This window comes from Myotis brandtii, unplaced genomic scaffold (genome assembly GCF_000412655.1).
Source record: "Myotis brandtii unplaced genomic scaffold, ASM41265v1 scaffold45, whole genome shotgun sequence".
In the NCBI taxonomy this organism is placed as follows: Eukaryota; Metazoa; Chordata; class Mammalia; order Chiroptera; family Vespertilionidae; genus Myotis; species Myotis brandtii.
Window position 1 is genome coordinate 6,718,661 of NW_005367209.1, and position 13,238 is coordinate 6,731,898.

General features: G+C 43.3%; 1 protein-coding gene across 2 annotated transcripts in view; it reads left to right on the plus strand.

Annotated features, from left to right (window-relative positions):
- Nucleotides 1-13,238, plus strand: part of LOC102251932 (chromosome unknown open reading frame, human C20orf194) — a 129,830-nt gene that overhangs the window by 58,431 nt on the left and 58,161 nt on the right. For both annotated transcript variants that reach the window (XM_005874696.2, XM_005874694.2), the window contains exons 11-17: nucleotides 1,172-1,253; nucleotides 2,712-2,748; nucleotides 5,561-5,648; nucleotides 6,820-6,896; nucleotides 8,905-8,949; nucleotides 9,331-9,376; nucleotides 12,685-12,796. In XM_005874696.2, the coding sequence (XP_005874758.1) occupies nucleotides 1,172-1,253; nucleotides 2,712-2,748; nucleotides 5,561-5,648; nucleotides 6,820-6,896; nucleotides 8,905-8,949; nucleotides 9,331-9,376; nucleotides 12,685-12,796 (487 nt within the window). The remainder of the gene's footprint in view (nucleotides 1-1,171; nucleotides 1,254-2,711; nucleotides 2,749-5,560; nucleotides 5,649-6,819; nucleotides 6,897-8,904; nucleotides 8,950-9,330; nucleotides 9,377-12,684; nucleotides 12,797-13,238) is intronic.

A 13,238-nucleotide genomic window follows, 5' to 3' on the forward strand; every position in this document is an offset into this window, starting at 1 on the left:
GAGGCAGGGCTGGCTAGCCAACCTCCTGCAGTCCCATGGGGTGAGCTTGCCAGCCAACCTCCCACCATCTCCTCCTCCCAACAGGCCTGGCCCCGATCTGCTCCAATTGGGGCCGGACCCCACCCGTGCACGAATTTGTGCACTGGGCTCTAGTTTTTATATAAGTAGTAGTTATTTGAAAGCATCATATTTAATATTTGAAGCAAAAGGCTAAAAAATACTTTCACAAACCCAACTCTTTAAATTGTAAGAATAGTATCATCAATAGAATAAAAATTTTAAATTTCCTTGAAAATAGCCAATCATTCCAAGCCCAACTTTATGTCATAAACCTTGAGGATCACAGCCCTTCTATTGAGGGTGTCAGGGAGCAGATTTTTGCCTTTGATGGTATATTGTCAGCTACGTTCTTTTAAGGGAAGCAGACTGAAATGTGAGACTCTAATGATTATAAATCTGTGCTATTATAATGGAATTTTAAATATTTTCAGAATGTTTCTGACAATCAAGAAAGCTGGGAAGTAGGCACTATTATTTTTAAATTAGAATTTGGAGAACATGAGACCCAATTACCTCTGGGCTGAGACTCCAGATATGTCTCCAAGACAGTAGGGGACAAGGCCACATGAATGGGCATGCTCTCAGGATCTTGCTGCTTTGTAAAGGGAGGGTGCACACTGTCTAAGGAGGCGTTCTTATGGAAACCCAAAGACAACAGGGAAGACAAATACAATGACACTAGAGGAACTTGAAGCCCCTGGCAACTGCAGCTATAGAAAACATTAAACACAACAACCCAACTCCCTGTCAGATCAACATAAATCCTTACATTAAAGCCTATTTACCTCAGTTCCTGCTACCTGATATGCCATGTCTGGCCATTTTTTCTTCTTCTTCTTCTAAGTTGTGAATTCATTAGCACCACGGGCTGACTGAGTAACCTATAGCCACCTCACAATATTGCTAAGGTTAAAAAAAGACACACACTCACACAAGGTACCTTGGAAAAACAACGTTTAAAGGTGATCTTTTCCCCTATGCCTTTAAAAAAATAAATCAGCTGTTGATCAAATAAAAATGATTGCCATTAACTAATACACTTTTTGTTTCTCTAGTCATACACACCTAAATCCCTGATCCTTTTTTACTTTTACTTTTTTCTGACATCCAGGTGGTACAGTGTGTCTCACCAAAGGGACCCCTTGCTTGTTCAAGAACATACTTTTTTGGAGCTACTCATGTTCCTTATTTGGGTAAGTGCATATAAGTTGTCTTCTCATCAACTTAATGAATAGTTCCTCCCATGAACCAGAAGTGGACTCATGATTTACTGCTTTGCTCAGAAGCTCATGATGCCCAATTTGTAGCCCTCCAAACTCTCTCTGATTGCAAATGGAGGGTTGATGTGCTTAACACATTTCTTGCAGGATGTATTTCAGGAGAAAAAACTATTAACTCTACATATATCAGGTCTAACCATGTGTAAGACCAGGTGCTCAGTGTCAGAGGGAAGGCAAAGATGAGTAAGTCCTAGGTGGAGGTAACAGGAGGTGTGGGCTGCATTGGGAGTTTGGATGACTCAGCCAGGTGCCCACCTAGCTCTTTTTATGAGGAAAGTGAAGAAAGACCATGGTGGAAAGATACCCAGGATCTAAGAACATTGACAGGAGCAAGGGATCCATGTTGTGGGTCCATCCAGAAAGCTGACTAGGGCTGCCCATCTTTCTGGGGTAACCAGAAGCTGTAGATATCCAAAAAGACAATGAGAAGAACCTTTAGAACAGTGGTTCCCAACGTGGGGCACATGCCCCACAGGGGGGGCAATTTGATTTTTAAGGGGGGCAATTCAAGGATGAGTTATTAACAGTGAATTTTTTGCATTTCTTATGGTTCTAGGGGCCTCATATACAGTATATAAATATATATTGTGACATATATTGTGGCGTTTCAGTTCTTTATTATATGTTTGGAACTTTATTTGCTATTTTGTCATATCATTTCATATTATTATTTTTTTAATCAATTCCTTAGTGATTCTTCTTCAGTACTACACCTGTCCTTTCATTCTTTCATTTTTCTCTTTCATGGATGCCATGTTCTTTGGAAGCTTGTATAGACCAAGTTAATCGCCTTTTAGGCTTCCTCCACGTGAATAGGAGTTCTAATAAGAATTATATGTCACAGGGGGCATCAGGATTTTAGACATGCTTCGGTGGGGCATGGCCAAAAAAAGGTTGGGAACCACTGCTCTAGAATTAATGAGAACCTCAGCACTGCTCCACAGTACATCAGAAACCAGGTTTTCTCCTTGATGTTGCTATATGAGCCAGGAAACTCTGAAAGAAGCATGACTTAGGTCGGATAATTAAGGAAATTAATAGGCAGAACTGAACCTCTTACTTATACCTTCTACTTTTAAAAAATTAAAATAAAAGCAAAAAAATTTCCTGAGCCTAAGATTCTGTATCTTCTTTGGGGTTTAGTAGTGATGCTGAATGGGCTGTCAAAGTCATTGTCTGGAGTGAAGTCCAGGAGGATACTGAGAAAAGCTAGGTTTCGCCGTCGTTTCTGCTCGTACAATATTTAACTTAAAGGGGGGAAAAGTAGTTCTTGACATCTCTTTTGAATTAAATTAAGAAATTCTAGCTTCCTTGTGAAATGTTTTCATCTCCTGTGATCTTACCACATTCTTATTAGATCCTCTTTCACAGGTGATGACAACAAGCTGCCCAAGAAAACTGAACAAATGTAAGTCTTCATTTCTATTTTATTTTTTATTTTTCAAAGTTGAGTTACTCAGAAGTCGGACTGTCCTGTCTACCTCCTTTTGAGATCAGCAGTGGGTAGGACATCTGCTTTATGAGCTGAGCAGAGCTGTATAATTTCCCCGGAGGTACCCAGCCCCTATCAGCTGGGAGTGTAGGCTGGAGACCCTGCCAACTTTGCCATCTGCTGCTGCTCTCCAAAACTCAGAGGCTTCCTACCTGCACATCTATGCATTTAAATGGCATAACTCTTCTTAATATGTTTTCTGCATGGTGCATTTTTTTATTGGGGCTTTCCTAAAAATAAAACATCCTGAAACCCATTGGGAGAATCTATATGAAACCCCCTCTGGTCTGAGAAGTGTTTACTCTGGGTTTGACACTCAGATTTACGAAACAGAATTCAAGTCTGAACTCAGGCTATGCAGCCTTAGAAAGGTCCTAGTGTTGACTTCTCCCCCCCCCCCCCCCCACACATATAGTAGGAAATCAAAAACGGGAAATTAACTCATAATTCTTGTATTAGTCTACTTGGGCTGCCATAACAAAACATCACAGATTGGGTGGCTTGAACACACAGAACTTGTTTTCTCACAATTCTGGAGGCTGGAAGTCCAAGATCCGGGAGCCAACTGGGTTGGTTTCTGGTGAGGCCTCTCTTCTTGAGTTGCTTTATCATGTGGCCTTTCCTCTGATCATGTGAAGAGAGAGAAAAAGATCTGGTGTCTCTTCTTTTTAGAAGGTAATATAATCACACTTCAGAAAATTTGGGAAAAAGAAAATAAGATCCTCCATAATTTTTCCTTTTTGTCACTACACAATAGTATCTTAATGTATCTTTTTCTGGATTTTTAAAAAATTATACATTTAGGTTTTGTATAGTGGTAATTATGGTGTTTGTGCATTTTTTTGTGTGTGGGGTTTTTCTTTATCAACAAGTCAACCACATTCTGACAGGTTGGTGGGTATGTATAGTCTTGCTTTGTATCTGCTTGTGCTTCTGTGCCAGCTGTACTTAACTATTGCACTGGGTCCTCATTCTGGACTCTTAGACATTTCGCCTAATCCATATCCATTGATACCCAGCTTCATGGACAGGTATCGAGGGGTGCTTGGGCGCACATCAGGGGACTGGTGGAACTTGGGCCTTGTGGCGTCCCAATAATGGCAACAGCAGCATGATCCAGGCACAGAGCAGGCCCTTCCCTTGTCATGGGTCCCAGACCTCCCATCCAGGCCATGTTAGTAGTTCATTGGCTTTGTATTGAGCTCTTGTCTGAGGGCCAAACAGGGGGAGTCCTGATCAATGTTAGTACTGAATGATGATTGAATCAAGCTGGGTTGGGGATCGAGGAAGGTCATCTTTCTATATCTTTGGTGTTGGCCTCTATAAAGCTTCATCCTTAGTGTTGAAATGTGGAGGATTCTGGTTTTCCCTAGAAGTGGCCAAGTTCATGGCAGTATCCCTACTGGACCCCTTCCTACCAGGACATACCCCTCTGACGTCACCTCACCACAGTCGTCAGGATATGACTCTTGGAGCCGTCACTTTGTTATGTGTACTTTTTCTGTCCCTTTTCCTTCTACCCAACTCAAATCTCTTACCTACAATGTGGAGGCGTGGTGAAGGAGCCATGGAGGAAATTGGCAGTGTGAGATGGCATGTGGGAAAGCACCAGGCTGAGAGCATCTGCATCTGTCATTAACTTTCTGTGTCCTAGGACAACTTATTCCACCTCCAAAGGCCTACTTGCTTCTTCTGTAAGATGAGAGCATTAGACCAGATCATTTCTGTGTTCATTCCTCCTTTCAAACTCCTGTCGCCTTCCTTTACCTGTTTCAAAGGCTTAAAAATAGACATATTCTTAGGGAAGGCCTTATCACTTCTTTGCTAGCCACCTCCCTTGCCTTTCAGGGCCTCGAGGATGAGCCTCTTTTCTCTGTAATTATCCTAATGAGATTCTGGGTCTCCTTCCTCTGAAGCAGTGGCTCTCAACCAGGGACAATTTAACTGTATCACTCCCACCAGCCCCCCGCCCCACCAGGACGTTTGGCAGTGTCTGGAGAATTATCTGTCCCAAAATGCTGAGATTGAGAAACCCTGCCTAAAGACAGCCAGACTTACATTTTCTGGGGACATTGGTAGCAGTCCAAGTCTGGCAAAGACTTTGGGAAGTGAGAAATCAAAGAAAGAGCAAGATTGGTGAAGGGGTGCTTTAGGTAGGGACTGCTCCCCCTCAGAAGCATTCTGTAGTTTCTAGATCAGGTAAGCTGCCTAGAAAGTGGTCTGTAACTGTTCATTTGAATTTAAGTTGAGCTCATCTTCTCCCCAGAGCAACCTCTCTTGCCCCCTGAGGTCTCCCACCCTGAGGTTCCAGTAGCAGCCAGCCTTTAGCAGTCCTGGGGAGAGGACATGCAGTGTGGTGCAGTTGGTCCCTGGAAAAGCAGCAAGTCTGGATCATTACACTGAAGGGATTCAGGGTCCTTGGGCAGCTGCTCCTGCAAGTGGAGGGGTCATGGAGCCCACATACTTTTCTTCTGTTAGTTACAAACAGGAAAAGTTGGTGTTTTGAGCAAAATTAATGACAGCTGGCTTTTCTTATAATTTAACAGAGAAAAGTATAAATCAGATGAGGCACATGGCTTTTAAAAGGTTTAGAAATCAGTGGGTTCCAATTTTTCACTTCTCATTCTGTTTAAAAATCAGTCCCTTAGGGAATGTCATTTTTGTGCATGCAGCTTTTGATGAAACCTTGTAATGCTGTTAGTTAACCCATGTTTTTTTGTTTTAAAAGTAGGCTCTTGTCACAGGTATATGCTGCTGTTATTGAGGCTGTTTTGGCTGGCATTGCATGTTATGCTAAAACTTCCAGTCTAACAAAGGTAATTTAAATACCATATTTCTCTTTCCTTAGAAGTTATTTTAATGTGAGACTTCCTATCCATCTGGGTGGGCGTCGTTCAGTTTGTTTTTGGACACTTTGTAGTACTCGGTTTTGTGTGAGCTTGGGCCTCTGTGGAGCTGGCACCAGACAGAGACGCGTTGAAAGTGCTGAGCTTGTGCTGCCTGCACTGCCTTGACCAAGCTGCCCTTGTCATGAATGACAACTAATCACTTCTTTGTAGATATCTGGTTGTGTTAAAGAAAAACCATTCTATAGCATATTACTTTACTTAATAATTTAATAGTTTTTTAAAGTTTTTTTTAAAAGTATATATATAATCTTATTCTCCTGTGAATTTTAATAAAATTAGGTAAGTTTATTTTGAGCTACATAGTTTAATTTCCTATAATTCAGTGTAACTAAAGATTAGAAAATCTGACTTGCCTTTCCTAGACAAGCACACGTGCTCTCGTACTCTGACCGTTATCTTCCTTGCTGTTTTGCGGTTAACCTGCCCTGCTGAGTTGGATTCCTATATCTGACCCAGTCAGGAGATGAGAAGAGTCGGCTTGATGCCTCCCAATGCCAATAGGACCTTTCCTGAAGGAAGCCATTTGACATTGGAAAGGTTGTGTATGATGTAGATAGCAGAGAGACTGTAGCATAGTCACCAGCTCCTTGCCATCTCCCTCCTCAGTCAACTGGAATCCCTCGTACTGACTTGGGTTTGGTGCAGACCTCAGTTCTCACACCTTTGTTTTTTAACTAATCTTTTGTAACTCTAGGTATTTGAATCTTCTTAGCGTTGGGCACAGAATCTCTGAGGGCAGGAATCCCTCCCCTAGGGCCAGGAGAGAGGGGAGGAAAAGCACATTTCCAGACCTCACAATGGCACCATCTCAGCTGATTACAGCTCCCCAGGAGTTCAGGTTCCAGTGCCCACCTGCCTGAATGGAGTGTTTCCTGTGAACCCAGCCTGAAGAAAGCTGACACCAGTTCCCCTTAACATGGTGTTTTACTTTAATCTATTGATGTATATAAAATAGTCACGTAGATGGGAGGGGCACAGCCTTGTCCTGGCCAAATGTTAGAAGGGCTCTTTCTTTCAGTGATGTCTATGTTTTCCTGCTGTGAGAGCTAATTGTTTCTGGTTTTTATTGGTTTTATAGGCCAAGGAAGTAGCTGAGCAGACCATGGGATCTAAGTTAGATTCCTTTGAGTTGATACAGTTTAAGGCAGCCCTACGGTAAGCAATGGCTGATACTTTCTATAAGGAATTTTTTTTAATGTCTGTGTTATAAAGACCCGAAGGAATGATCAGAGCTTTGAGAGGCCAAGAAGCCAAAGAAGGAGGAACTACATGAGAAAGCATGTCCTGACACTGGAATAGGAGGCAGATCAGTACTGGAACCATTGGAGACATGACAAACCTAGTTCAGAGGTTAGAAAGGTAAAGCTGGGAACAGGAGTGGTGAAGTATGTTAGGGTCAGGGTCCTGGGCATGTAAAGACACTCACTGCTTTATCTACTTCTCAGATGTAGAAACCCTGAGCCTGGCTATGTCCCGGGATCTAGACACTCTGGGAATTTGGCTTCCTTGGCAGTCTTCCATCACACATCTCCTGGCACATCACATTGGATCTGTGTCAGCTTAACCCACTGTCCCATATGAGGAACACTTGTTTAAAAAAAGCTTTTTTATTGATTTTGAGAGAGGAAAGGAGAGGGAGATACATCAGTCAGCTGCCTTCTGCATGCCCCCTACCAGGGATCGAGCCCACATCCCAGGCATGTACCCTGACTGGGAATCAAACCAGCAATCTTTTGGTATATGGGAAAATACCCAGCCACTGAGCAATACTGGCCACGGCCATCTAAGTGCACTTCTAACAAAGGAATCAAAAGACACTGATATTGGGGAGTTTCTTTAAGAACACTTTTGATATGTGCCCTGTGGTGCCTCAGCTCCATACATGTCTCACATTTTCTTTTTAAAATTTTTTTTTAATCCTTACCTGAGGATATGTTTTTATTTGATTTTTTTTTAAGAGAGGAAGAGGGAGAGAGAAACATTGATGTGAGAGAGAAGCATCGATCAGTTGCCTCCCGTACGTGCCCTGACTGGGAATTGAACCCACAACCTTTTGGTGTACAGGACAACGCTCCAAACAACTGAGCCTCCCGGCCAGGGCATGCCTTGCATTTTCTTACATCTAGAGCCCTGCTAGTGAGAAGGAACATTTAGAAAGATAAGTCAGTCAATTCATCTGACAAGAAAAATTCTATTTCTGCACTTCCAGGAGTGGAAGAAAGAACCAGGTCCTTTGGTGCAAGGTTTTAGGCTTATTCAGGTCTCCTTTTCTCTGGTCCTCTGAGTCTTATAACTCTGGCCATGAGAGGGAAGGGAGACAGGAAGTTTGTTCCCTTAAGGCCTTGCACTGGCCTGGACTACCTTTTCCTGGTAGCCTACGTTTGAGGAAGCTCATTTGCTTTCCAGCTGTGTGGCCTTGGACAATATAAGGAGCTCTGTGCATCTGTTTCCTCATCTTCAGTGTGATTGGGTGTGTACATTTTAGCTGCTGTTGCAGTGGAGCCTTCTCTGTATCATCAACGTGGCTGACATAGTCATTCCATTCCTCCTTTCCTCCGGGCCTTGCCTAAGTCACTCAGCCTTTCCAGGGCAGGCCACCTCTCAATCTCTAGGCCTGAGTGTACCACTCTATCTGGAGAAGGAACAAGGAGAGAACACCAGGCAATGGGAGGAGAGTCTTCCAGGGCCAGTCCCTTAGAGCCCCACTCCCTTCCCTCCACAAGGTCATTTCACCGAGGATCCTCGAACTGCATCAGGTTCAAGGGTCCTCAGTGAAATGCAAATCATCTCCTGAGAGGAACATGGGACCTGGCCTTTGCTCAGACACCAAGCAGGGATGTCATCTTGACCCAAAAGTGGTGAAAGAGGAGGAGGTTCAGGACAGCATGGCAGGAGCCCTCAGGTCAGTAGAAGGTCACTCACAGACTGCAGTGGACAACAGTCCTGTCACATGGTTCTCTCCTGCTCCGTCCAAGACAGCCCTGAGAATCTTCACAGAGGCAGGGCCATGACAGGAGTTAGATGCTGGCCCCACACTTGGCCATTGTGCTGGGAGGGCCCTGCACAGGTGCACTGAAGCAGCAGGTGTCTGGGGTGGGCTCCAGCCCAGGGGTCAGCAAGAGCCTACTGACTTGTTTTGTTTTGTTTTGTTTTGGGTCTACAGCTCCAAGATGGCTTTTCATATACATGCTGTGAATAATCAGGGAAGGTAAGTATATGTTTGTGGTGCATCCCTATTTGGGCAAGTTTTAGAAGCAAAAAGAGAAGAAAGGCTAACTTGTGACTGCTGTTGTGGGTTTTCTTCTCACAGTTTCACACCTGGCAGTGGCATCACTCCAGGGTTAGGCCCAGGGCTGGCTGTGGTCAGCTGAGACCCTGTGCCCTGAGTGCTTCCTACTGAAACACTGAGGGATGGAGGCTGGGATGGACCCATTTCTCTCCAAGTGGCCTACATTCTGATTGTGCATATATGTAACCCAGTGTTTTTGAAAATCCCTGAGAAAAATCTGGGTCTGTAGGTTGCTGCTAAGTTGAAAAAAAGAGAGCATTGTAAATGTTCAGTGTCTCTCCCATTTCTTTCCTTTTCTAGAATTGTGCCTCTGGACAGTGAAGATAGCTTATACTTTGTGAAGACGGTAAGAGCTCTAACAGGTCAGCTGGCTGGGAATGGTCTAGAGAGGGACATCTACAAGGGGTGAGGTAGAAGTGGGTGGGAGTCTTAGGCAGCCCATCCCTTCCCTGAGGAAACTGTTCTACTCTCAGAACTGTTCCAGCTGCCGCAGTGGTGAGTCTGTGCTTTCTGAGGGTGCCCAGGCAGCTGTGCCTGGCCCACCACGTCCACCCTCCCATACCTAGGTTCCCTCGGGTCCAGAGTCTGAGCTAGGGGCTAAGACTTCCTAAGGTCCGGAAGGCTTCCTCCAATTGGGTGAGATTGTTCTGCCCTCAGGTGGAAATGTGAGCTGAGAACAAGCCTGCCTCAACATAGACCGAGGAGTTTTCATTGGCTTCAAACTGTTCCAAGGCCTGTGTTAATACCCTTAACAGGGGCCTGTGAAATGAAACAAGAACAAACAAAGAAACCAGAGTCCTGACTCTCTAGAGAAGTGAGAGGGTCAGAGCAGAGCTTTCCTACCCATGTGCTGGGGGCACACTGATTGGCCAGGAGAATGGTTTAATGATACAAAAATATTGGTCCTTGGCTGGGCTGCTGTGGCCTAGGGGAGCCAAAGTTTCTAGACTAGTTGCTCCCAGTCACAGGCTAAGTCCTCCATTTACCCCAGTGCATCCTGACGAGAAGATTGGCAAGCAATTCATGAGAGGATGGTGGACATGCAGCCAAGATTCTGGTTGTAATACATATGGGTACAAGTTATACCTTGAGTCTGTTCTACAGCTACTGCTTGAACCTTAATTCCAATGAGCTTTTTGGTCACCTGGAACTAGGTGGGCAGCTGTGGATGAGTTTATGTAAATGCACAACCACCATTATCACCAGGAGAAACACAGTAGTGTTATCTCATCTACAGAGAGTAGTACAACAAGGGTAATTTTTTAAAGTTGCCAGTAATTTCTGTTTTTATAGTGTAGCTGCTCCTTTGTACATGTCAACATTTTGTGTCAATGTTCTTTTAGAACTAATTGAGACTTTTTCATGACATCATCAGGATGCTGGAAAATGCTTTCTGATATTTGGGTGATAGTACTTTATCTCCTTGCTAGACTTTAAACTCCCTGACTTCTCTTTTAGACTGGTGCAAGGCTCTGGAAGGTGCTTTGCACAGAAACAGGTGGTTAGAAGTCCAGTAGAATCATACTGTTATGTTCAGTGTGCTTTCCACAGCAGCTAATGAAATAGGAAAGAAGAGATGGGAAGTTGGTGCTTTCTGTCCAAATCCTGTCCTCCCTTCCAGGCTGGGAGGAAGTTCTGCCTCCTCTCCAAGCTTTCCTATTGATTCTTCCTATAAGTGCTGTATTTCTGTATTACTTAGAGTTTGTGCTACATATATCAGGGAGTAATTCTGTATTAACATATGATGTCTTTTGTATAAGAATGCTCTTGTCTCTCCAACTATACATTATAAAGTTTCCTGAAGATAGGGACCGTGTTTTACATCTTTTTCTTTCCACACGCCACATGCTTCAAAGTACATAGTGTCTAACAAATACATGTATTCTTTCTAGTAATTTATTTTTTGTTTTTTAAATTTTGTTACATGTATTCTTTTTTAATGTTCTTTCTCCCCTTCCTCACTACCAGAAACCAAATATGAAAGAGAGGGATGGGGAATCCACAGAATTTGTCATCCTGATAGATCTGGAACCCAAAGAAGTGAGGTTACATTGTCACCTAAGAGGGACCATGTAGCCCAGGAAGCTTCTGTGTCTTCAGATGTTCAAAGTTCTTTGAAACAGATTTAGATAAACCTTCTCACTGTCGAGCCTAATGAGAAAGTTAACTAAAATATAAAAGCCTACCTGTGCCTTATGTACATCCTTCTATCATGACAACATAAAAAATGAGGACTCTGGCTTTAATTATGGTTTTCTTCTTTTCAACTCTTCAGCCATCTTTTATTATTTTAAAATCTAGCAATTCCTTCAAGACCCCTCGGTCTTTTGTCTCTGTCCTGAGGGTGGAACAGGTCCCAGGCCGGCACAACAATGTGTGAAACAGACTCTGGCTTCAGGAGCTCTGCCCCTGGCCATTCAACCGCGTCGGCCATGAGGGGACAATTTCATGTCCTTCACCCAGACCCTGGCTCATACCATTTTCTGCATTTCTGCTAGATTCCCCCCAGAATTGTGCCGTTTTCACTAGTTTTAAGTGGTAATCGGGGCTTTGTTACCAGCCATTCAGGAGCTTCTCTGAGTTGCTCCAGTGTTTTTTTTTCCAGCCTACTGAAGCCTCTTGTTTTTATTTGTCTTCCTGTAAAAGCTTGAATGGCTGTCTTTTTGTTTTCTGGGTTCTGAAGGTCGCATTTGCAGGTGTTGACATGTACCCCAAAATATCCATGAAGACATGTATAAATACCAAATGAATGACCTTCCAGACCTGTTCAGAATTTGAACTTACACCGAAGAAGGAATTGATAAAAGTGTAGACGTGCTGGGATTTTATGAGTTTGTGAGTGTATAGAAGCCTACCAGAAACACTTCCAACTCTAAATGGCTGGGGACTAGTCACAGTTAAGAAGGAAGGCTGTAAAAAAAGAAGAAGAAGAAGAGGAAGGAAGGCTGTGCCTTAGCCTGCTTGACTCAGTGGATAGAGTGTTGGCCTACAGACTGACAGGTCCCAGGTTTGATTTCTGTCAAGGGCATATGCCTGGATTGCGGGCTCGATCCCCAGTAGGGGATATGCAGGAGGCAGCCGATCAGTGATTCTCTCTCATCATTGATGTTTCTATCTCTCTCTCCCTCTCCCTTCCTCTCTGAAATCAATAAAAATATTTTTTTTTAAAAAAAGAAGAAAGGCTGTTATTTTGCCTCTTAAGGAGGATAAGCAATGTGAGGGAATTATAGAAACATAAAGATACTCTTCTAACCCTAGGGTGTCTCTGATCAAGAAGCAATTGGCCCTGCCCAATGTGGCTTAGTTGGTTAAGCGTAGTCCTGTGCACCAAAAGGTTGCTGGCTCGATTCCCAGTAGGGGGTATAGAGGAGGTAACTGGTCTATGTTTCTCTCTCTCTCTCTCCCTTCCTCCCTCTCTAAAAATCAATTAAAAATCTTTAAAAGAAGCAGCAGCAGTTGCAGGGAAGCCTGTGTTTTAAGTCATCTCCCAGTTCTGAGACATATTTCCAGATAACTTGAGTTTTTCTTAGAAACTCTGCGGTTTTCTTTTGAAATGTACCTGAAAGCAGTATTTTGTAGTCTGTTTCATATGGGTCTCTCCTTGAAGGTTTAAGACTGACAACTGGTATAACTCTATTTTCTAATTTGATACAGGCTTGTATGACTGTCTATGACATTCCTGACTTGCTGGGAGGAAGGGGGAGCTTAGGATCTGTGGTCTTCTCAGAATCATTTTTGACATCTCAGATCTTGGTTAAAGAAAAGGGTAAGTGTATATGGTTACTGGAAAGCAGAGCTTGAGCTTTTGGTGGGAGGCAAAGTAAACCATAAGTGAAGTCAAAAGACCAGCAATAAACTAGTGAAATATTAGAATATTAATGATCAACAAATTTATGAAGCGCTCTTATGAGTTAATAGGAAAAAGACAAGCTATCCAATGGTAGATAGACAAAAAATGTGAACAGGCAGATCACAGAAATGGAAAACAAAACAGTTTTATATATATATATATATTAGAGGCCCGGTGCATGAAATTTGTGCACTGGGGTGTGGAGGTCCCTCAGCCTGGCCTGCAAGGCCTCCAGCATCCCACCCCAGCCGCTATGGGAGCTGCCATCTCTGTCACAAAGTGATGGTTAATTTGCATATTACTTTTATTAGATAGGATACACACACACACACACACACACACACACACACACACAGAG